The following is a 26,179-nucleotide window of genomic DNA, read 5'->3' on the forward strand; positions in this document are numbered from 1 at the left end:
CAGTGAGTCATTCTTTATTCAGTCTTGAGTTTAATAAATTTCTTAAAAATTATAAAACAGGACTTAAAAGAATCAAGGTTTGCTTTTGGAGCTCTACTTTTACCAGAGCTCAGAAGAAAATGAAATGTATGGAGCACCTGGGTGGCTCAGTCATTTGAGGGTCCGACTTCAGCTCAGGTGGTTTGTGAGTTCTAGCCCTGCATCTGGCTGTCTGCTGTCAGCAGGGAGCCTGTTTTGGATCCTCTGATCCTGTCTCTGCCCCTCCCCCACTCATGCTCTGTCTCTCAAAAGTAAATATTAAAAAAAGAAAGAAAGAAAATGTAAAATCATTGTCTTCTTGTGAATAAGTGAGGACAACTTATTTTATCTAGAATTTTGTTTTAGAATTGTGTACATACATTGCAGCTTAGTTCAGATATGAGAGTAGTGTAGTCATCGAAGCTTATCTTCATAGAATATAATTTTCTGCCCATACATCAATCTCATGAATTGAGACAGAAGGGAGTGTGACAGGCAGAGCTTTGAATCAGGGCTTGAATACGTGACCTTTGGAAGTTAAACTCTCTGAGCTTAATCAGCTGTAAAGCATAACCTCTTTGTATTCTTCTTGTGAAAGCTGATTTCTATAAAACACCAGGCAAGTAATAATTCAGATTTATCATTATTTAATGTTTTAGTTAAAACTTTTTAAGTAAATTAAAAAAAATTATATTTGAAAGTGTACAGTAAAATTAAGGTCAGTTCAGATTTTTTAAGTGTTCATATATGAAAAGTTAAAAACATACTTGGAAGGCAACTTCACCAAACACCTGTTGGATATTGATTCAGTGACAGGCAGGTATGCAGGTGCTGGGAGTTTATGACCTTAAATCACAAAGTATGCACAGGATATTAGTAAGCTGATACTTGATGAACACTATGGTTAACAAGTATAAGTTGGCCTGGATAGGGACCAGAGAAACTTCCTCGAGGAGAAAGCCTAGAGGGAATCTTGAAGGAGAAAGTCAGTACAGGTTTGTCAGGCAGAGATTTGGGGAAAGGGTTTTCCAGGCAAAGGGAATAGTACAGAAGAGAGACTTTACAAACTGGCAAGAACTTAGAGTGCCTGGGTGGCTCACTTGGTTAAGCAGCTGACTTCAGCTCAGGTCATGATCTCACAGCTTGTGGGTTCAAGCCCCGCGTCTGGCTCTGTGTTGACAGCTCGGAGCCTGGAGTCTGTTTCAGATTCTGTCTCTCCCTCTCTCTCCTCCCCTCCCCACTTGTGTCCTGTCTCATTCTCTCTCTCAAAAATAAATACATTTAAAAAAAAAAGAAACTGGCAGAAACTTGGCATGAGTATAAGGGGAATTTTTTTCTGAGATATAAAAGATCCCAGATAATGAAAAGCCTTAATATGTTGTGCTACAATGTTTGGATTTTATTTTCATGTTATTTGGGAGGAAGCATTTGAAAGATTTTGTGCCAGTGAATGACATAATCGAATATGTACGTTAGAAAAACGTACTAAAGCTGTTTTCTCTGTTATATTTCATTCCGGTTCTCTCTACTCATACACTGAATTGACTTCCATATCAGAAGAAACAATTATCTTGTTTAACCTAAGACTGTCATCACGTTGATGTTAGGCACTTTTGTATATTTATGATCTTCGTTGAAAGCTCTGTAAACTGCCACCCGAGTCTGTAAATTTTAGTAGCTCACAATAGTGAGATATAAAGTTCGTCCCATCTGACAGTCTCATTTCTTAAACTATAATAGCATGAGTCCAAGGAGGAAAATTTTGCTTTTGGGCACTGTCCCATTCCCTATGCCTTTGGTACGGTTGGCACAAGGATGTCACAGACATGTTCCAGTGCACAAGTCTCACAGGATGATAATAATCCTTCATCATAAATATATTGTTCTTGACAGTGAACACTAAGAAACCACAGGTTGATGTGTTTTACACTGCACACTAACCAGTTTCTTTCTACAGCCTGATTGAGAGAAGCAAAACATTTGTTAAATATAACCTTATGGGGACTTCCTGGTTCCCAGTCCCTCAATCATTTATCCAGGTGGATAACAACTGTCTGCACTTACTGCCTTTTCTCCCACCCATTTCTGTCTATAAGCAGAGACATGTCCGTGCCTCTGAGTGTGAAAGTACATTTTACCAGTGATTTTCTTATCTGTGACCTGGGTGTTGTCCCAGTGTCTAGCCTCAGTTCCTAACCTGTTTAGAAAGCTACCACGGTCTGCCTTCATTTCTCTCCCAGCCCATGGGCACTGCCCATTTTCTACCATGTGAGCCAATGTCCTGCCCAAGAAGCTATCTCTGTCCTTCTCATTGCTAGTCCTGAAACCTTTCAAGTCTGCCCAAACTCCTGCCCCTGACCTTGCTTGGTGCCAGTTTCCCAAAACACAAATATGGGAAGGCACTTAAAAATATCACCAAATGGTGTTTTGAACAAATCCAATTCTTAGAACGGAACAAACTAAAAGATACAGTGTAATGGGAAAAAAATGTGTGGCTTGTAATCAGACAGCTTTTCGCTTATGAAATTCTATCTACCGATGTAGATTCCAATGTGCCGGTTACCATAGTGAGTGTCTTACCCACATCGCCACCACAGCCCGATCAGAGAAGTTTCCATACAGGAACCAGGCCTGGGAGGGTTTACAGACATGCCCAGTCTGTATGAGGGGGGAGGTTCAACTCCAGATACGTCTTTCTGCCTGGGCTCCTGTCACCATACAACACTGCCTCTCAATAATGAGTCTGTAGATAAAGTGAATGTTTTATTAAATAATGCATTGCCCTGGTATAGTGCTTTGAGGTTTATAAAGTGCTTTTATTTATATCTCATTTGATTTATGGAATAACTGTGAGGTAAGTATAACTAACCCTGTTTGTCCAGAGAGAAAACTGAGGCTCACTAGTTCAAGTGACTTGCGCAACATGAAACAACTTATAAATGGCACAACCAGTATTCATAAACTTAAGAAAAAAGTCACATATGTATAACACCAGGAACATCTTAAGTGGGATATACTTGTACTGTTCCCTCTGCTGAGAGTAGGCACTGGGTACTACTGTTTCTTGCCGTGGCCAAAGACATATTGACAATGCTGATCCCCAAAGGGGACATGTGTATGACATTTGGCTTAGTCAACTTCCAAAGTAACAGTGTTAGCTTTGGTTTATATGCATTCTCTGTGTGATGCTTACGTTCCTACCCAATTTACACAGAATACATTCCACACAGGGACATATCACATTATAAATTGTATATCATCTTCACAGGATCGTTTCACATCGGGCAACACACAGACAAATCTCCCTTTGTGTTTACTTTTTTTACATGTAAAATTATTGTTTAGTCTTTGTTAAGATCTTAGAGCTGGTATGACTACAATCATGATACAATGACGTATTTTACTGTGTTTCCAAATGCCTTCCCCTTAACCTCTCTGCCCTCCTTGGTGGAGATTTTTTATGCATTTTGCTACTTGAATCTTCATTTATGGCTACTTTTTTTTTTCTTCTTCAGGTTTTGTGATGAAGGAACCTGTACAGATAAAGCCAATATTCTATATGCCTGGGCAAGAAATGCTCCCCCTACCAGACTCCCCAAAGGTATATCTGAGGCCTCTTGCATAGTCTTCTTCTATAAAGCTGCTTAATTTCTGACTCCAAAGTACTTTTTATTATATGTTCTTTCCACAGTTGTTGACAGTGTTCCATTTTGCAATTTCACACTAAAAAAATATCTGTATTACCTGCTTTGTATTGAAAAGGTTTCATTTAAGTAGTTGCTCTTTCTCTGCCTCTCTTTGGTATAACTTGCCCAGCACAACAGCTTGGATAGAATTAGAAAATACCCTAGAATACCTCAAGCCACCTTTGGCCTACAGCACATTGGTTCCTGACAGCAGGAGCATTTCAGAAGCCAAGAGAGCTAGGAATTAAATAAATTGCTGTTTCAGCAAACAGATTAAAAAAAAAAATTGTCTTGGAACCTGGGTATTTAATGTAATACCAAACCTCAGCTGGCTTTCTATCTTCACTCTAAATTGCTCATCACTACCAATGTGTGAATGAATTATCAGGCTCTCTTCTATTACCTTGATGTTTCTTAATGTCAAAGGGAATGTGCAGTTCTGTAACAGAATATGTCTGCCATGGTTCAGGGATGGTGTCTTATACACCTGTTTCTCTCTTGCCTCCCTAACTTTGCCAGCTCTAACTGATACCTCTTTTGATTTGCTTCAAATGAGCTTCTGAATCCTCTCCATAGTTTACCAGGCAGCTGCTACCAAACACATTTGCAAACTAATGGGGGCTGGGGGAAGGCTGTTATAGATTTGTTGACATTTTAAAGATCCATTGGTTGAGCAGATAAAAAAAAATTTTTTTCTCCACCTGTAAATATTTTCTCTGTAGATGTTTAAAAAGCTTCCTAGGAAACTCTATTAATAGTAAGACCATTAGGAACCCTTCAGATTCCAAGCACTTATTGACACACTGGACTTTGTAATCTAATTGATAACTGATTTCCTCAATGACCTTTCCACAGATACCTGTTTTCATATGGGAATAAAAGCATTTCCCCTGAGATATTTTTAAGAAGTCTGTTTTCTATATTCAGTCAGAAACTAAAAATGAATGTGAATATATTCAAAACAAAATGAAAATGGGTTTATGTATGTCTGTTATGTACTCAATAATGGCAGAATTTTGTTTCATTCTATTTCTTTCAAAATGAGTAAATTCTTCTCTTAAAGTGTATGTATTTACTCTGGTTCTGAAATGGGAAGTATGGATAGAAACCTATCAGAGCCTGTAGAAGGAATGATAGATTATATTAGAAATTTTCAGTGAATGCCTGGTTCATTTCCTTTTTCATATAACATAATTTCATATGTTATATGCTATTTTATTTCACTTTGGATTTCATAGATAAGCAACCTGAGATTAGTTCCATTTTAGACTTTCATTTCTAAAATATTAATTTATCATCTTTATAAATCTTTAGGAGTTGGATTCAGAGTCGGAGGAGAGACTGGAAGTAAATACTTTGTACTACAAGTACACTATGGGGATATTAGTGCTTTTAGAGGTAAGTTTTTAAATTTTGGAACTAAGCACAACTTTCAATACTATAAATATATAAAATACATAAAAAAACTTAAAATGTATGTACAAACTATTGACCACACTCTCTGCTCACTGGGAAAAAACTGCTTTTGTTTCCTTTAATTTGAGACGATTGAAGCAATGACTTTTATTTTGGAAATGATGCCATCTTATACATTCTACTATTCTGCTATGCTTCTTTCTCTTATGCTGACTTCATGGTTCCTTTGCTTTCCAATGTATTGTCTTATCTGTCCTCTCCTTGCAAGCAGTATCGTCAGAAGAATAGGGACTAGCAATTTATTTCCATTGCTAGAGGCAAGCCACTGAGTGAGTCACCATACTTTGCAGTACCAGGGAGGTTCTCAGACTCTAGGGCTCATGTCAGTGCTTTCTCTGTAATCTACACTTGCCACTTCATGAACTCATCCATCATCCACTGCAGTAATGCACAGACCCCACCCACTCTTCTGACACTGCTGAACACCCCCCTAGACACTCATTGGTCTGCCCATGATTACGATGCACTTCATTTTTTTAATTGAAGTATAATTGACATACAATATCCGATTAGTTTCAGGTGTTCATCACAGTGTTTCAATATTTTTATACATTATGAAACGATCCCCATGATAAGTCTACTTACCATCTGTCACCATACAAAGTCATTACAGTATTATTGACTATATTCCCTATGCTGTACATTAATCCCCATGACTTTATAACTGGAAGTTTGTACTATGTACTTCATTTAAACCCTCCTTTTCTTATTATAGAATCATTAACATGAGGAAGGGGCCCTGTTCCCAAGGCAACAGAGACTGGTACTTGTTATTCCTTCTGCTACATTTAGTCAAACTCCAACTGCCTTCCAGGTTCACACTTCAGTGTTCACGGGAGTGTAAATATTAAGCAGTCTTCTCCTTGGCTTATCAGCTTTTCCACTATGTCTTGCTGACTTAAACATATTGCTCCAAGTTTTCTAATTTAACGTTATATTTCTGCTAACTAACCTGATACATTTTCCTCTCCAGACACATTAGCTTTCTATCCAGTAACTAAGTCTTGAAGTACATGTCCATCTCTGCCTATGAATTATCCTCTGGGGCCTTTGCTGAGAGTGCCTCGTGTGGTGATAGTTTCCATAGATTCCCAGTATTCAGGATGGGGACAGTAAATGCGGTCTTCCTCTGGGAACAAATGTTAGAAAAATTGTATATAATTTTTCAATTAGAACTAACATTGCAGTCAGACATATTATCAATTAAACAACCTCCTGTGGACCAGCCCATGAACCTGCCTTCCAAATGAAACTTGTTTTTCTATTAAAAATATACTTTGAGGTGTAGTATGCAAATAGCTTTCCGTTTTTGGAACAGAACCTAAAACCTTAAGTTGTTAACTGTAGTGTTGATAGAGGATTCTGTTGAAAACAATGAAATAAATGTGTTTGAGCAACAACGACAGAACTTATCTCTTCTAAAAATTGACTGTGTGGGTGTGAGTGGAACAGGCAGATGCCACCACTGCTGACTTTCAAAGCACTGACCTGACAATAATTTTCCCAAGAAGGCAAGGAAGGCTTTCCCTGTTCCCACAACTAAGGTATCCGGTTATACCTACACACGCTCCCCCACTCCGACTCTCGGTCCCTCTATAGAGCCCTGGACTTCACTTTTCAATCTAATTCCTCTTAGCTTTATAGTACATGCTAACAGATACCACAATGATACCCTAGGCAAGATGGATGATATAGACTAGTTTTTAAGCTATATTACTGTCATAATATATATTAAGTTCTTACTGGTGAGGAATTAATTTTGTTTTATAATTTATATTTAATCTAGGGATAATTTAAGTTTTGATATTTAGGGGTGCCTGGGCGTCCTAGTTGGTTAAGCATCAGACTTTGGCTCAGGTCTTGATCTCACGGTTCGGTTTGCGGGTTTGAGCCCCACATCACTCTCTGTGCTGACAGCTCGGAGCCTGGAGCCTGCTTTAGATTCTGTGTCTCCCCCTCTCTCTGCCTCTCCCCTGCTTTAACTTTGCCTTTCTCTCAAAAATAAATAAACATTAAATAATAAAAGTTCCAATATTTAATATGTAAATATATAGTTATTCTTTACTATAAGAGACTGATCAGAAATTTTTATACTAATTTTTCATTTTCCACCTTTTTGAGAACAATTTTCCTAAAAGAAGGTACAGATGAGGTATGAGTTAGAAGCATTACTGGTGCTATAATTCATAGGCCTTATTGTAATATAATAAAAATATAAACAACAAATTTCACCATGTAATTTTTTCAGTAGCCTTAGATACAGTTTTGTGCCTTAAGCTATACACGGGTACATGGCTCAGAATAGTAAATAAACACATGGGAAAATATCAGATCTCACTAAAACTAGAGAACATTTTATATTTATTAAATTGGGGGTGTGTGGAGATTAAATTATAAAACCCAGGACTGCCAGGGTTTGGACTAATCTGGTGGTACAGTTTGGGGAGCTTTTTGAATTAGTGCACTGTTTTGGAAAGCAATATTATCATATTAGATACATTTTATATAGAACAGTAAAATCTTGCTCAAGGCTCTTATCCTAAAAAGAGTTGTTGTTTTTAAATGAGCTACCTACCCATGGTTGTTTCTGCTCCATTAACTATTAATATGAAAAACTGGAAAGTTAACAAATGTCCCTAATAATAGGGGACTAGTTAAATAAATGGTATAATAACAAAAATAATAAATCATAAAAATGTATAGAGACCACATAAAACCATAAGTAGGCTTGCATGTTTCCAAGTATTATAAGGAACAAGGAAAAAAAAAGAAAATAGTCAATAAGCATGAAAGACAGGTTTGTGTGATTATTTTTTTTTCTTGAAAGTGTCATAACATTATCTTGAAGTTTTTAAAATTCCACAAGTAGAAGTAATATGTTAAGTCTGTTAATACCTACCAGTTAGCGTGCTGTATTCTCAATCATACCCTTCTGACAAAAAGCATCAGTATAAATCTCCTCTATATGCCTGATTTCCTATAAGGAGTGATTTATACTATATAAAAATTCTATGTTCTGATGACACACTTATATCTAGATATACCTAGAAGTAGAAAATAATTATATCATCTTATCTTCTAGTGATGAAAAATCACATATGTGCACATACACATACACACATATATCGTCGTATTGGTGTTGGTCAGGATTTGAACCTAATGATGTTGAAACTGTTGATGATATTTTTGAGTATAGAAATTATATATCAAAAGCAGACTAACACTACAAGGAAGTTACTGCACCCCTGAAAAATAGGAAAATGTTCAGCTTAAGGGTGTGAGTATTCATCCTTACAGGGAATGTTTTAGACGTCTGAGAAGCCTAGGACTTTTTTTTTCTTTCTTTCTTTTTTTTTTTTAATTTAAATTCAAGTTCATTAACGTATTGTGTAGCCTTGGCTTCAGGAGTAGAAAGAACCCAGTGATGCATCTCTTACATACGACACTCAGTGCTCATTCCAAAAAGTGCCCTCCTTAATGTCCGCCCATTTAACCCATACCCCCACCCAGCGTTCCTCCAGTAGCCCTCAGTTTGTTCTCTGTATTTAAGGGTCTCTAGAACTTTTCTTTAATAGAAACACCAATAGTGAAGGTAAAATACTTTAAAATTTATTGGAATGTTTTAAAGTATCAGAAGCCAGATGGGTGTGTCTTACACTGTGGTCTCTATTAGTGGGAAAAATTGAGTGTGATTTTAGAGTGAGTTCTGTGGAATTACATGAAATATTTGTTTGGGTTTGGGTCCTTGTTTGTTTTGGAAATTGCACAGAATGTGAAGCTGTTAAAAGCGTCATTTAAAAACAGCTATCTTTATTAAATGCCACGTCAATCACAGTGTCAGACCCATGCTGGTGCTGGGATCCTAACCTTCCTGCCCAGAGGAGTTTAGTATATGCCAGCAGGAGGGACAAGCACAAAACTGCATTTACAGACAATTCTAGAAATGTATATCAAGTACTGAGGCTGTGGAGGGGCAGAGCACGCAGGTTTGCTGGGAAAGCAGGAGACAGCGAGAGGAAAAGGCTTCTTAGAAGGTGGAAACAGAGCAAGGATTTGCGTGGTGGTCAGGAACCCCCAGGTAGGCAGGGGCAGGGGGAAGACATGTTCCAAACAAAGGTGAAAGCATGTATATAGACACAGGGAAGTGAAAAGCCCATCCATGAGGAGATTTCTGTAATTTGGTGCTCCTGGAGTGTGAAATGTAAAGACAGAAGTGGCAAGAAATGAGAACATTGGTGAAAGGTGAGGGCCAGACCATACAGAGCCTTGTCAGGACTTTATTCTCACAAACACTCAGAGTGCTTGTCAGCCAGACAGTAACCTAGGCTTCAGTCCTAGGCTTGACTGTGGAAAAGCCACTAGCCTTATGAAGAAAGCATTGAGGCTTTAGGAGGCCCAGGTAACCCAGAACTGAGGCTCCGGAAAGCCAGAATGAGTTGTTTTTAAAATATAGACTCACTAATTTTTATAAATTAATATTCCATGGAAAACATAATGTAATATAATTAGAGATGAATGTCCCAGGGAGCCTGGCTGATTCGGTCGGGAGAGCATGAAATTCTTGATGTTGGGGTTGTGAGTTCGAGCCCCATGATGAATGTGGAGATTACTTAAAAATTAAAAAACAACAACAACAAAAAGAAACGAATATCCCGCATAAGCAATAGCATTCAGGGGTTAGGTGTTTAGACTCTAAGACCAGATGGCCTGGCAATGGCACTTGCTTGTTTTGTTACCCTCACAAACTTTCTAAGCCTCTCTGCCCCCTCATCTATAAAATGGGATCATAATGGTTTATAGAAAGGTACCTGGTAAGTGCTCAATAAATATTAGCTAGTATCATTATAGTCCCTATAAAAGGCTTCAAAGTGACAATAAATTGCCCTAAATGCAACCTTTTGTCGTAGTTGCCTATAATATAAAGGGTGTGTTGGTTACTTTTCAGGGGTGTTATAATGTCTTGTTGTATTTAGACACAGAACTAAGCTACTAGAAGTTTCCTGGTTATGCTGTTTCCTGTTCTCCACAGCATTTGTTGTTATTCATAGTTCATTTATAAGAAGATAAACTACAAGACAGTCCCTGCCCTCAAGGGAATTAGAATAATAGGAAATAGAGATTCCTCCTCTTTTTTCTTTCTTGACAAGTTTTTTTCAGTAATGTCTTGTTCCAAGAAGAAAATTATCCTGAGATTGCTGTAGAAATTTGGCACATTTCTTCTGGATGCTTTGGCCTAGGGGAATCTTAAGAAACTGGTCTCTCCAGAGTTATCGGCATTAGCTTGCTAGTTTCCAGCAGTAACTCATTTCTCAAATTGGAAAACTTGCTCACTCACTAACTGAAGTTGGAACGGATATCCTTAAAATGGAGATAAGAACCTCTGCCCGAGTGCAGAAGTTCTGACTATCTTTGTGTGGCAGAATTTCCAAACTGTCTTGCTTTCCAACTACTTACTGTCCCTTCAGCTCTTGTTGCTGATAGGAAAACTATCAAGGATACAGAGCCCTTCCCACAGCCTCCCCCCAAACACACATACATATCTAGGGCTTGCTTTTACCCCTTCATCACAGCTCTCAAAATCCACATACATTTTAGCATGTTCCTTGGAATATAGCTAAAAGATTCATTTTCCTTTAGAGGGGTGTTTAATACTTACACTCTAAATGAGATGATTGAAACCTGAGGTACCTGTTTTCAACTCTCTTTTCTGTGAGCTCTCAGAAATTTAGTCTCCAAATTTCTGGGGTTATAAGTAAAATCAGATCATAAAATTCCAGTTAGAATCCTTAAAGAAGAAATCATTTTTAATAGCCAAGTTTTTTAGAAAGCCAAGGTTTTAGCTCTGTAAGTATTATAATTATAAAATATTTTAGACAGAAATCTTTCCCAAGTATATTACATGTCTTTTCAAATTAAAATAGGTGGTAGATGTTAAATGTCTATAGTTGTGTCCAACACAGCTGTTCGTTTCCTTCCCTATCCCCATCCCTCTTTTCTTTGTTATTTTGGGATATCGTTCTAAACGTCAACGACTGCAGAATGATTTCCCTCAAAATTGAATATATGGAGTTTTTCTGTGTTATTGGGCTTGTTGCCTCCTTCTATCTGCTTTTCTATATTTTCTGTGTGTTCCTCTTTGTCAAGCTACCACTTCAACTCATTTTAATTCCCACAGAGCACTGCGTGGAAGTAAAGATGAGTAGGCTCAAAAATCTGCCTTCATGTAGGTCACCATCCAATGGCAAAAAATAAAACAATAGCTATAATCACATGAGTCAGTACACAGTCCTCGCAGGTGGTGAGAGAGGGGATTGATAAGCAGGTAAGACCATACCCAGTTTAGAAAGAGATTGATATTTTTAAAGAGTTTTTTAAATGTTCATTTATTTTGAGGGGAGGGGGGAGGGGCAGAGAGCGAGGGAGACACAGAATCCAAAGCAGGCTCCAGGCTCTGAGCTGTCAGCACAGAACCCGACGCGGGGCTTGAACTCAAATTGTGAGATCATGACCTGAGCCAAAGTCAGACGCTTAACCGACTGAGCCACCCAGGTACCCCAGAGATTGATTTCTTATAGACATTGTGCTCCCTTGTTCTAAATTGATGCATTAGATATGAAATCCAGGTGACTAAGTTTCATATAATTGTTTCCAAATTTAGAATAAACAGACTCAGATTTAAAGCGTTTAAAAGGAACTTTCTGAACAAAATCATGAGAACACTAGTGCCTGAACTTGGTGACCTTCGGATTTGATTTCTACTTGGCTTCTTTGTCTTATTCCATCCTATGATCCGTTAGGTGTGGCTTCTGAGCAGCTTAGTTCAGGGGAGGTGGGTATTCTTGGACATAGGATGTGAGTTCACGCATTCACACGTCACACTCATCCACATGCACACCCTGGGGGTCCCCGTCTCACCACCACTGCAGGAACAGTAGAACGAGCATGAAGGAGTCAATGGCAGGCAGAAGGGAAAAGAGAGGGCTCTCGAGGAATTCTAATTCCACTGTGACTTCTGCTGCATCTCTGCCTCTTACAAGACTACTGCCAGGAAGCTATCGGAAAAAGCTTTGAAATTGTGAGCACAGGAAAAATCCCTTGCTAATGCATTTTTGAGCAAGATGGAGTATAGATCAGTGGCAGGGCAGCGACACTTAAAATTATTTCATTCCGTATAAAGCAGACTACTCTGACTTCAGTGGAAGCGTGAGAATGCTCTTGACTCCCTGGTACCTGGGTCCTGGATAACAGCAGGGAAGGTCACACCCCACCGCTTCCTCTGTTGTCTTCTCTAAATCTCTCTCAGAGGCTTCCTCCTGCGCTCTCTCCAGGAAGATACACCCATGCTTGACTTTACGTCTCTACAAAGTGAGGGATACTATAGGTGGGGTGTTTAAAGCCAAGTATTTTCCATTGGTTTGGATTACTTTCTATAGTTAATTAACCTCCTTTGAAATTGCAAATGTGGAGACTGTTGTTCATGCTTCTCCTCACCCCCAGCCCCTCCCCACCCCCCAGATGCCTGAAAGCCATGGGCCTTTACACTGACAGAGAAACCTAGATGGCATCTTTCTAGTCCTCAGCCTGGCCTTCCCTGAATAGGACCATTAGTGCACGTAGTCCAGAAAGCCTAATCCCCTTCCAGAATATAGGAGGTTCGTTCTCACCATGGTCTTTTATTCCAGAGTACACATAATGTGCCCAAGTTCTCAACACCAGCAACAGCACCCCTGCTTAAGCAAGTGTACCTTCAGCAGATACAGAAATGTGGCTCTGGAAGGCTGCACTTTGCCCTTTTCTCTTTCAAGGCTGTGATACCCATGCCATTCAGCAAGTCTCCTTTCTTCCCTCCCCAGCTCCTACTTTTTTTAAAGTTTATTTATTTGTTTATGGAGAGTAAGAGAGCCCATGCACATGCACATATGTGCACCCTCGCAAGGAGAGGGCAGAGAGCAAGGGAGAGACAGAATCCAAGCAGGCTCCGTGCTGTCAGTGCAGAGCCTGATTCTGGGCTCGATTTCACAAACTGTGAGATCATGAACTAAGCTGAGATCAAGAGTCAGATGCTTAACTGACTGAGCTACCCAGGCACCCCCCAACTTCCACTTTTTATTTCTCTTTTATTACTTGATAAAAGTACAAACTTTTACTCAGGTGCTTTGGGCCACATGTGGTTTGGAAGTAAGGATTGTAAACCTGATAGAAAGGTGCTTAAGCTCATAATCCATGTATTACATTATGTCACCTTTGGGAGGCTGAGGCACCATCTCTCATCAAATATGCTGACCTTCCTATAGCAAAATATTCAAATAGTCACATTACAAGGGATAAATAAAGATATAAATAGCATCGCATCCATTCAGCCCAGATTTTGCTGCCAAACATTATTAAAAAACTCTTTAGGCTTCCAGAGCTTTTCAGATTTCAGAATTGCAAAAAGTTCTATTAGAGGAAAGAAACCTATTCCCTAATACTTGAGTTATCAATTGCAATACTAACAAGATTGGAGGACTCTGGATATATTTGAATAGTTTCCCATTAAAATAATCTCTCCCAAACTTTATTTTTAATCTTTTGGAAAATACAGAAAAATATTAAAAAAGAAAAGTAAAAACTCCTTCACAATGCCTTACTATTCAAAAAACCTGTGATATGAGGTGAGGGTTGTACATCTCTATGAATATACTAAAAACTGTTGAATGATACACTTTAAAGGGGTGAATTGTGTGGCATATGAATTATATCTCAATAAAGCTATCAAAGAAAAGGTATATAGATGGCAAAGAAAAAAAAATCTATAATACCCTCTTCACTTGTACCTCCCTTTCTCACTGGACACCCAGCTTCAGGTAAGTATCATTTAGATCTGCCTACTTTTCATATGCTTATCCTAACTAACATTTGTATACACACAAAAACAACAGATATGTATATATGCACTTTTTCTCTTTTGGACAAAAATCAGACCACTTTTCACAGTTCTGCACCTGCTGTTGTTTTTAATTTAACAATGTACCCTGGGCATATTTCTGAAGCAGCCCATGTAAAACTCTTCCATTATTTATAATGGCTGCCTAGTATTCTGTTGTGCAGATATACTATAATTTATACATCCTTCTCTCTATTAAAGACATTTAAGTTCTGAGTTGTTTGCTATCACAAGCAATGCTGCAGTGAACTTTAATGTAAGCAGTGTTTTAGGTAACGATGTATTGTTTCTGCAGGGTAGATTTCTAGAAATGGGATTTTTGGGTCGTGGAGTGTTTAAACCTTAACAGATTCCACCAAATTGCCTGACAAAACAGTTTTTCCAATTTACAATCCAAGTGAATGAGTGAGCCCCATATCCTTCCCTCCCCTAGATGTTTTCACACTTGAAAAATTTTGCCCATTGTTTACTTAAACAAAGGAACTCCTCTTATTGTTTCATTAAAAGGATTGGAATTAGCTGGAAGGTCTTAATAGAATTACCTCTAAAGTACATAGTCTAGTTCAGGATTTCTCAAAATCTGATCTGAGTACCACCTGCGCCAGAATCTCCTTGGGGTGCTTTTTAAAATGAAAATTCTTGTTCCATCCGGACCTACTGAATCAGATGCATAAAAGGTAGAGGTGAGGCACAGGTGTATTGGAGCTGCCTCATAATGACTCCAAGACCCAATTGTTAATTTTCACATGTTTTTTGAGCTGTTTGCTAATTATAACCATCATTAAAAATGAAGGCAATAGATACTCAAAAATCATCATCTCCTAATTATTTCACCGCATTTTACTATTACTGCTCTTGGGGATATTTAAGTTATTATTTCTATTGTATCTGTATGGTGGAAATAAAATAAAGTGGCGTGTTAACTGCTCATCTGTTCCCAACCTAGTGTTCACTGACGTCACATTGATAACTTGAAATCAACCATTACATTATGGTAATTGACAAATGCTGTAGATCTGTGCTTGAGAAATTATTTTGTTGGATCATATTTTTAAAAAATGATGGAAAAGATGTCAGTAATGCAGATTATTGTGAATAGTCAAAAAATTTGAGGAAATATTCCTCCAGTATTCAAAAACTATTAGCTAGTACAGGAAAGATTTTGCTCACATCATTGACAAGCAAATGCAGTTCTTACATATATCTTTGTTGTTTCAATAACCAAGAATATCAACAAACATTCTTTTCTGAATTACTCCTCAGTTACAACTATATATCGGCTATGGAAAAGTTCAGCAAAAATTAAGGAAATAATTCTGTGAAATTCAACTGGTGATATGGAATTTACAATAAAGAATATTATATATTTTATTATTATTTATGAATTATGTGTTGCATATCTTTTATATTAACAAAAACTATAATATATTTATGTGTACACACAAGCATATTTTTCCCGAGAGACAATATGTTACCCGCACACCAGCGAGCCCAGAATTTTGAAATTTTAATGAGCTACCCAGTTGATTTTGAGGCAAACTAAAATTTAAAAACTGAGGCTCAGATTTTTCTAGTAAGAATTGAGTTCCTTCTACATTTTTCCCCCCATGCTACAGGTGTGTCAGGGCATTCCCTGGGGACTTGGGACATGAGCAGAATAATTTGCATTTACCAAAATAAGTATAATTAAATCTCAATTCTCTTAAGAAAGGGGAAGCTTTGAAAGAGGAAAATGCATTTAATTATTGCCTGGTTATTCTAGCACTTTCTTGATTTCACTTAGAAATTTAAAAGAGAGTTTGTTTTTATTCTTAATGTTTTCACAAAATTTGGTGTAAATCAAAAAAAGTGGTGTAAGTAGAAGCCACTTAGAGTGAATAGATGACTGCCTTGGACATATATAGGGACTCCCTCCCTATATATAGGTGTGCAAATGTTCCTTATTTACATTTTATCTAGATGAACCTTTTTGAAGGGCAGCAAAAATAAGTTCTATCCTCCCCCCAGTTTTTACACTTTTACTTTTTTTAATGTTTATTTTTATTTATTTTGAGAGAGAGAACAGGCAGGGGAGGAGCAGAGAGACAGAGAGAGAGAGAGAGAGAGAGAGAGAGAGAGAGAGAGAGAGAGACTCAAGCAGGCTCCATGCTGTCAGTGCAGAGCCTGATGCAGGGCTCAATCCCACGAATCATGAGACCATGACCTGAGCTGAATCAAGAGTCAGATGCTTAACTGACTGAGCCACCCAGGCATCCCTTACATTTTTATTTTTAAGTGGAGCTTATGGAGTGACAAGGACTAGAAAGTAAGAGAAAAGCAGAGACCATGAGACCAATTCTGAAAGAGAAATGACTGGCAAGCACTTGGTAACATTCCACCTGCACAAAATTTCCATAGCTTCTTAGGCCTTTTCAGATAAGAGATGGAAATGTGGTTAAGAATTGTTAAAAATAGGGGTGCCTGGGTGGCGCAGTCGGTTAAGCGTCCGACTTCAGCCAGGTCACGATCTCACGGTCTGTGAGTTCGAGCCCCGCATCAGGCTCTGGGCTGATGGCTCGGAGCCTGGAGCCTGTTTCCGATTCTGTGTCTCCCTCTCTCTCTGCCCCTCCCCAGTTCATGCTCTGTCTCTCTCTGTCCCAAAAATAAAATTAAAAAAAAAAAATTGTTAAAAATAAAACCATAACTTTTCTTTTCTTCTGTCGTAAAAAAGGAGTGAAAACCATAGACCTTTATGAGTTGTGTACTAACTTGTTTTTAAAGCACTGGTTTTTAACACCAGAGACTGAGTGTTCAGGGTGACACAGCATGAACAATGTCCCTCAAGGGATCATCTAGCCCAACCCCTCCATTTTACAGAAAGGGGATCGATGCTGAAAAAGGTTAAGTGATTTGCCTAAGGTGATATAGCTACTAGTCCAATGCTATTAAAAACCAAAGCAATTTAATTTGTGTTGGATTTCTAGTTTGCCTATGAGCCAAAGTCCATGTCTTGACTGTATAAAACAAATAATGGAGTCAGTGTTTCTAAGAGTCCTTTGAACTGCTAGGAACCAGGAGGAATGAGCTCTTTGAATGAATATGGAGTCATTTACCTCATCTCATTTCTGCCTTTCATCCTGACGTATGAAGTAATCCACTTCCCTTATCCAGCAGGGATATTTCTAAATCAGGTTGCTTGATAGTACCACTGATTTCAGAAGAACTGTAATCGGATGTTCTTCATGTTCTTGTCTACCCTTCATTATACACAAGCAGCTTGATATGAGTCATGGGAATGATTTTAGGACTATTCAGTACCTCTCAAACGATCCAAAAGAAGCCTATTCTCCTGCAATATTTTTTTTTGCTCTTGCCAATCTCTTCACATAAATGTGAGCTTTCTGATTCCCTAGCTTTTTCACTTTGTTAATCATCCTCAGTATGGAAGACTAATGATCCTTATTCATCTCATTCATTCCATGGGACACCTGTTTATTTTAATACCTAAATATGGTCATTAAGAATCAGAAATTGCATTTTCATTCATTTGGTTGTAAGAAGACATATTAAACACTGCAGTATTATTTCTTTGTTAAAGAATATATTCAGAACATTTTTATCCCTTAAAATGTGTTTTTTAAAGCAATTTAACATTGAACAATGTAATATTTAGCTTAAGTGTGTCTTTTTTTAGGAAGAAAAGTTCCCCTAATACCATTTACTTTTTCATATTTTGAATTTATTTTCTAGTTGTTTTTGAAGCAAAGCTTATATTTTACCTTCATTTACCTCTTTGCAACTCATGCCTTTATAATCACTCGTACTTATTAACTCCTCTCTTGAAGTTGGTCAGGGCTACATAGTCCCAACTAATTAATTCTGTTTAAATTAATAGCAGATAACATTTCATTTTTTAACCAAAAGAAATTAAGAGGAGAAATAAAGTTACTTGCCCATTGGCTCACATAAAAATAGGGAGATGCAATTATGTTTCAGTGAAATCTAGTTCAGGGCACTGACACTCTCCAGGGCATCATCCTTGGATGTTACCCATTTTGCACATACTCCAGCTAGTTTCCTACCCTTCACCCTGTCTCTCATTGCTCCCCATCATTGCCTTAGCATGTTTATGTTTGTTTCCTATGTTCTAGGAATTCTGGAAAAAGAGGAATTTTTAGAGAGATATGCTAGGATTTGCACATTCCATTTCCCATTTACTATTAATACCCTTTTATGGTAGTTGACTGTCTTACTTGTAAAATGGAAAAGATACCCTCAATAAATATTTGACAAATAAAGCATTTGATGAAAATGATCCAATTATAATATTTAGTGATACTTACAAAATATTGTTAGAAAAATAGAATCCACCCTTCCCTAGACCTGGAGGAAACCCCACTAACCTCCCTGTTTCTGCCAATGGAAACATTTCTCTCTTCCTCATTCAATTTGAAAACCCTTCATCCTGCTCTGCATTTCTTCTCATTACAAATTAATTCTTATTTTCTCTATCTTTGAAAACTTTCAAGAATTTTTCTTCTTGCAGCAATATTTCTCCTCTTCACACTTGTCTATCCCCATCTTTTTTTTGCAAATGTTTCTTGTTCTTGTTTCCCCAACTTAACTGAAAGAAGGATAAAATCTGATCAATAACCACAGTCCCTTCTACACTAACCCTTTATGTTATGGTATAAAGACTTGCTTAAGGACTAAGGGAATTTTGAGAGATAAATCTGGTCACCAAGGGGTTTCAGTATTTTTTTCGTTAATGTAGAAGTGATACTTAGCACTTATATACCTTATGTAAGTATAGTTACAGTATAAGTATACTATATATAAGTATACTTATAGTATAAGTATACTTAGCACTTACACCTCTCAACTCTGAAGTGTTTTATAAATGTTACTTTATTCACATTACAACATAAACATATTTATTGAATTACTGAAAACTAATGCTAAATCAAATACAGGAGCTATAATGTTCAAAGTGTATTCCCTAATTAATACCAAGGACTACATGCATGCATAATTATATGTAAATTAGATTTTTTAGATTATTTTTTTTTCACTGAAGAACCAAGCACAATATACAATAGTATTTTAAGTTGAGGAAGATAATTGGGTGGAAAATGTAGCCACTGATTTTAGATTGAGCTTCAAAAGGCATATATTGCAGTTAAATTACTGCATTTGCAGAATATGAAGTTCCTGTTGTCAAAACAAAGTAGGATAGTGTTGCCATAGCATACCCTCTTTTTGTTTATCATTCGTGAGCATTTAGAGGTTTAAATTAAATAAAATGTGGAGAGCATCTTGCACAAAGGAGTTAAGAATTCTAAAGGAGGTGAAAGGTTAACCTTTTATATACATAAAAAAAAAAAACCTTCCAAAATGATTTTAAAAATCATGATAGAGCATTTTATATGAGAAACATTTTTAGCTTTATATTTCAAATTGAATTTAAAACAGTATCTTTGACTAAAACTTTGAAAGTCCTGGAATATCTGGGTGCCATATTCAGTTAAGTGTCAGACTCTTAATCTTGGCTCAGGTCATGATTTCACTGTTCATGAGCTGGGGCCCCACATCAGGCTCTGCACTGATGGTGCAGAGCCTCCTTGGGAATCTGTCTCTCCTTCTGTCTGTCCCTCCCTGTTTGTGTGTTCTCTTTCAAAATAAATAAGTAAACTGAAAAAAAAAAATTTAAAAACTTTTCAAGTCCCTTTTCATTCCATTATTTATTTAATACTTTTTCTGTGGTTCCTAGACTTTTGCATGGACATTCAGCCCTCAGTGGGGAGAACAAACAAAAATTGGGAAGAATGCAGAAGAAAATTTAGATTATCATTTTTAAAATGAATATATACTAAAAACAGAGATACAGAAGTAAGAAAGTTGATAGGGCTTTCACTGAGAGAAAGGGAAAAAATATTTCATAGTAACCAGGTATGATATTTAAAATAGTCCAGTTTAACTAGAAGCTAGTTAAGTGTGCTGGGTTTTACCTAAAAGACAACTCCAGAAAGACTAATAAATGTTTACATAAGGCATATCCATGACATAAAGATTTAAAACTTAATGCCTTAGGAATGGGACACAAATGGAGGGTTTTCCCTCTTGATATGCATGCTGATTACAAGGGTATGTTAGCATTTTTAAATTCCTGAAGCTTAAGTACCTTTTGATTTGTGCACTTTTCTGTATATTATGTAGTTCAACAAAAAGTTCAAAAATCAATCAACAATTAAAAACTCAGTGCCATTTTTAAAAAATATTTACCTAGGATTGGTGGATTTTGTCTTTTACTTCCTTAGAATTATGATTCTGGGGCAGTTTCGTAATTCTGACAGAAGTCACATAAATCCTAAGCTTTGCTGTAGATACTTTTTTTTTTCTTGCATTCATAAAAGATGGAAACAGGAAGGTGCTTTGACATTAGTCATGCCTTAACATCCTCCACCAACAGAGTGATTATAAAAGCACGTTGGTGAGCCTGCCTGCCTGCCTTCCATTTGATCTCTTTTGGAAACAGCACAGGCCATCATTTGTGCAAGTCGTCTTCTTGCAAGATGGATAAATGCATTTTCTCTTCCTTGCCACAGGACAGATGGAAGCTAGTAATTTCTAGTCCCATAGCAGAGAATACAAAATCAAAAGAGGCTAACTCGCTGCAGTGACAGCTTCAAAAGGAATCCCTTTTTGAAGATTTTTTTTTTCTGTAGTGCTGGTTTATTTAGCACCGAAGCTTGTCTGTTAAGCCAGCTTTCAACGGCCTCCAGGTTGTGTCTGTATTAGCAGTGCCCCTATTGCAGTTATATTTGCTAAACAGATACACATTTGCCGTGACAGCTCAAGGTATTCATGCTTTTTGAGTGAAGATTATTTTATATCAATGGATCTATAACTGGAGAGTACTGATATTCTGAGATTATGATTTCAGGGATCCACGGATTCTCTAGGAGCAACTTGGTGCTTCAAATTTTGTCTTGAAGAAACTCTTAAGAAAAAAAACTTCCAGGTATACATTTTTTGGTAAATTTGGAGGATCATTTTTTACTGAGTACTGTCCAGTGACTTTGAGACCTGTACTTATGATACAGGTGGTACCACAAAAACAATAAAGGAGCTGTGTATTAGCTTCATTAAAACCAGAGTGAACACAGGAAAAGACCCCAATTTGCTGTTCCCTCTGCCTCCTGTGCTGTGTCCATCTCATCAGCTACAACTTTTCCAACTTACAGAAAGAACCTTTTTTTATATAACCACACAGTCCAACTGTATAGAAATAACTTTTATTTTTTTAACAACATAGTCCAGCTGATAAAACTGACAGCAAGCTGTTCCAATGCGAAGGCGACTGGCTGTGTTTAATCTATTAAGAGACCACACCATCTACACTCCTAAGGGATTTTCCAAGTAATTTTGTCTACGTGAAAATTTCCCTGACTTTAGAAATGAATCCCCAAGTACTCTCCCATTCTTGGTCACCTTGGGAGCCATGATGTAATCTCAGAAAAACATCCTCTGTCTCATTAAGTTAATATTGTTCATTTAGAACAAAGAACCATAAGGTGAAGATCAAGCCAGTTTAATAAGCAAATAGTTACCACGCTATCTGTACAAACATTATTGCAGAATTATTGGTGTATACTAGTGATATCCTTCATTCATTTTTGTTTGTTCAAGACAGAGAAAAAGTTGGGAAGGTAGCCTTTAACTTTTGTTCAGAGCACTCTGAGAGAGTAGAAAGGTATGATACAGTTTACTATTTGCTTACAAATTTTGTGAAATATGTTTTTTATCATTAAAGATGTTACTTCTTTGTTTTCATAAGACCTGGCAATGGTTTCAGACATGCTTTGTCAGTACTTCCATAAGGAAAGGATCCATTATCCAAAACTGTGGTTGGAATGGTAGATAATGGGTATGCTTTATCCTTTACCACCCTAGGAGAGTGCAGTGAATTGAAATCCACTCTACAACTGTCTTTCTGAGGATTTTTCCAATTAGTGGGATGTAGTTTATAACAATATTCCCCCAGGATTGATGGTTAACCTATTTTTTTTTTATTAAAGCAGGAAACAACCAGGACAAGATGAGCTCATGAAATGTAGAAGGCTATCTCTAGAGGGAAAGATTAGGAGACACCAAGAGTCTTCTAAGGACTTACAATGTAATAGGTTATTATCATGCATTATTCCACAGTTACTTTGCTACTTAACTATGTATCCAAGCAGGAACTACAAGCTATTATTAGAAAGGCAAGCTAAATAGTTTGGAATGGATAACCTCATATCCCATGCATTCACCTGCCATTAAGAGAAATGAACTTCCTGCTTAAGTGGATGTCCTTAAGTACCACTGGTTACTTATCCATTCTTGCTTAATTCCTTTATCTTAGTTTCAGGATATTTCATAAATAAAATCCCTTGGAAGTGTTTAAGAAATAGAACCTTTTTTTTAAGTAAGTAATGTTTACTAACTAGTAACATTGGAGAATTAGTTTTGATACCCAGGTATGACCCAGTTAGCTAAATTACTTTGGCCAAAGCTCCTAATCCCTGCAGCCTCTTTTTCTCTGTAAAGTGCCAGAGTTGAACTCCATCATCTCCAGAGTCCCTTCCAATTCTGAAATTCTGAGTCTATATATTTGATAAACTATCTTGCTGTGATTATAGGTCTCTGCCTCAATAGAGGAGAGCAATTTCTCAAGAGACAAGCTTGAGACCCTTGTGGAGTGGTCGTCCAGTTTTCATTTTGCTCAAGATTAGATTCTGATTGAATGCTGTTTTCAAGTTTCATCCAGTGTCTGGAAATACTTGTTTCTTCCATTATCAGACTACTCTCCAGAAGTCTTACCATTCAACTACTAGTACTCTTTACTGTCCTATGCTGTGATGTGCTTCTAAGACATTATTAGACTTTCTTATTTTACATCTCTTTTAAAAAATAATTCTTTTAACTTTTCCACTGTTAACATCTTCACCATTACTAAAGCTTCAAGTACATACATATGACATTATAATGGAATATAATGACATATAATGAAATATATTCCATTGTCTTCTGATACCTATCTAGTGAGTGAAGTTTCATCTCTGTATCTTTAAATCCATTAGGCTATAATTATGTCTTACTAAAAGAGAACAGCGATCATGAAAGATCTCTTTAACAGGGACATCTTGGGTTCAATCCTCGATAAGTACAGAACATTAATAGCTAGGAGTCAAGTATTCACCAGTGTACCTTGAAGAAAGAACGAACCTATAGCCCAATCCAATGAGGAAGAGAATAGTTTACTTTGGGATAAGAAAATTTAAAAAAATAAATGAAGCTAGCTGGAAGGAAGACCTGTCAGGATTTTTGCATGAAGACAGTTGTGCAGTATAAGTGAATAAATGTAAATTAAAGCAACAGTTTCAGTATCAGGATAAAAATGGCCTTGCTGTCTTTTCTGCAAACATAGAATCCTATTGAACTGACCTCTAGTCCAGACCTCAGAAAGAAGCAGATTGTCTTCAGTCTGATCAGGGGATGCTTTATTACTAACAGTTGTGGAAGGATCTTGAAACAATGCATTATCAACTTTTTCATGGTCCTGTGGTACCCAGTCCAAGAATTTCATCTTAGCCAGACCATGGTACTTATGTCTTACTAATATTTCTTTATTTAGTGATTACTCTGTTCTGTATCTACCTAGTACAGACCCTTCTTAATCAGCATTTCTGTTCCTACTTTGAGAGTATTCCTATTTTGTGCAACATCTTTAAAATACCATTTCAATTCTAATTCCCTTTTTTAACCATGTCTTTACTCATTTCACATTCTCATGTTTGGGGTTGGTGGGTGGCCCCATTGGTTAAGCGTCTGACTTTGGCTCAGGTCATGATTTCATGGTTCATGAGTTCAAGCCCCACGTTGGGCTCTGTTCTGACAGCTCAGAGCCTGGAGCCTGCTTCAGATTCTATGTCTCCCTTTCTCTCTGCCCCTCCCCCATTCTGTCTCTCTCTTTCTCTCTCTCTCTCTCTCTCTCTCTCTCTCTCTCTATTTCTCTCTCTCTCTCTCTAAAATAAATAAACATTAAAAAATATTCTCATCTCCTTTTCCCCTTTTTTATAACTTTGTTAATAGTTGAAGAAATTTTATGTGGTCTAGTTTCTACAGTTAAAGAAATTCCATACCTATGACTATGAAATTATATTTGTTAAAATAAAATATTCATGTGTTGAAGATTTTTGGGATCTACCAATGAAAAGAATAATAATAATAACAACTAATATGTATTGGATATTTACTGTGATCCGCAAAGACTGTACGTTCTTTACATAGATTATCTTATTTATAGACTGTGGTTTTTTAGTGGTATCAGTATTGATTATGAATACTAAATCTACCAAGTATTAAAATTGATAACCTTCCAGATCCTACTCATTGTAGACAAAGGAACTCAAAGAGCACCTGGCTGCAACTTACGATCTTATAAGGCACTATGATCAAGTAACTGTATGTGATTAAAATACACAGATTAATTTCAAACTTTCCACCCAACATGTCGTCCACTGTACAAACATGTACAATATTTATATGGAAATATAAATTGGGGAAGTTGTTCACTTCCTAGTCTAGCTTTCTTTCAAATTCAATCCTATAATTTCAGGCTATTTTAGTTATTTGACTCATTACTGTTCCTATCTATTTTTAAGCTATGGAATTCCATTTCTCTGGTCTTCTGCCCTACATTAACTTTCCCATCTATTTCCTCTTCTCTCTTCTTTCCTGTTTACTTTCATTCTAGTCACAGAATCAGCCTTTCCGAGGAGTTTTTTCAGCTAGCTTATGATGTTGACATTCTGAGTTCATTTTCTATACATTTCTTAATGATCTCAGTCCTTATTTTGCTTTTTTTGTTTTATGTGGTAAAATATTAGCAGAGGCACTGATGTATTTTTTAATGATAATAAACCTTTTAAGTTGTCATCCATTTTTATGATGATGCATGTCAGAGACAGATTCATATATAGCCTAGTGAATTGAAATGAATTAATTCTTATGAAGCTTCGTATCCTGTCGCTGAAGTACTGTGTCACAATAGAATGGCAAAGTCAGAGCACACTGGAAACCATCAGTGAAATATGCAAAACTAGGAGAAGTTTCTGAGTTCACCAGAAGTAAGATCAGAGTAGAGGTTATGGAAATAAGAATGCATCACTATGGCAATGATCACAGTGGGAGTTAGAAGGTCATAATCTCCGCACCAAACACTAGGCTGAAATATGCTTCTCTCCAGAGCTACCACTTGCTGTAGGAATATCAGTGGATCCAGGAGCCCTCCAGGCCCCCAGACCACCTTGTTTGAAGGAGTTTAAGTTGCTCCCTCGGGGACCTCTCACTGTGTGTGTATGCAAGCACACGGGATCTTCAGGGTAAACTGTAAAAAGTAGCATGAGAAGAGATTACAACCATTTACAATAATAAAATTTGACTTTGAAATGATATCTATGTAGCAGTTGACTGTAATAATGTCTAAAACGTATATAAGTAATGCTTTATAAGTATTTTCCTCACTTGGAGATAACTTCTACAATTTTATTCAACTTAAAATATCATTGTTAATGGGTGCCTGGGTGGCTCACTCAGTTGAGCATCCACTCTTGGTTTCAGCTCAGGTCATGATCTCACAGTTTCATGAGTTCAAGCCCCACGTCAAGCTCTGTGCTGGCAGCACAGAGCCTGCTTGGGATTCTTTCCCCCTCTTTCCCTCTCTCTCTCTGCTCCTACCCCACTCACGCTGTCTCTGTCTCACTCAAAAAGAAACCTTAAAATATCATTGTTAAAATGTGTATCCATTATTCCTGAGAAACATAACAGAAACCCATGGGGGAGGGGAAGGAAAAAAAAAAAAAAAAAGAGGTTAGAGTGGGAGAGAGCCAAAGCATAAGAGACTGTTAAAAACTGAGAACAAATTGAGGGTTGATGGGGGGTGGGAGGGAGGGCAGGGTGGGTGATGGGTATTGAGGAGGGCACCTTTTGGGATGAGCACTGGGTGTTGTATGGAAACCAATTTGACAGTAAATTTCATATATTAAAAAAT

The 26,179-nt window shown here is 37.2% G+C and overlaps 1 protein-coding gene across 9 annotated transcripts in view; it reads left to right on the forward strand.

The window, feature by feature from the left end:
- The window catches only part of PAM (peptidylglycine alpha-amidating monooxygenase), a 116,749-nt gene that overhangs the window by 18,457 nt on the left and 72,113 nt on the right, over positions 1-26,179 (forward strand). For all 9 annotated transcript variants that reach the window (XM_049647674.1, XM_049647675.1, XM_049647676.1 and 6 more), the window contains exons 3-4: positions 3,534-3,619; positions 5,019-5,102. In XM_049647674.1, the coding sequence (XP_049503631.1) occupies positions 3,534-3,619; positions 5,019-5,102 (170 nt within the window). The remainder of the gene's footprint in view (positions 1-3,533; positions 3,620-5,018; positions 5,103-26,179) is intronic.

This window comes from Panthera uncia, assembly GCF_023721935.1.
Source record: "Panthera uncia isolate 11264 chromosome A1 unlocalized genomic scaffold, Puncia_PCG_1.0 HiC_scaffold_17, whole genome shotgun sequence".
Taxonomy (NCBI): Eukaryota; Metazoa; Chordata; class Mammalia; order Carnivora; family Felidae; genus Panthera; species Panthera uncia.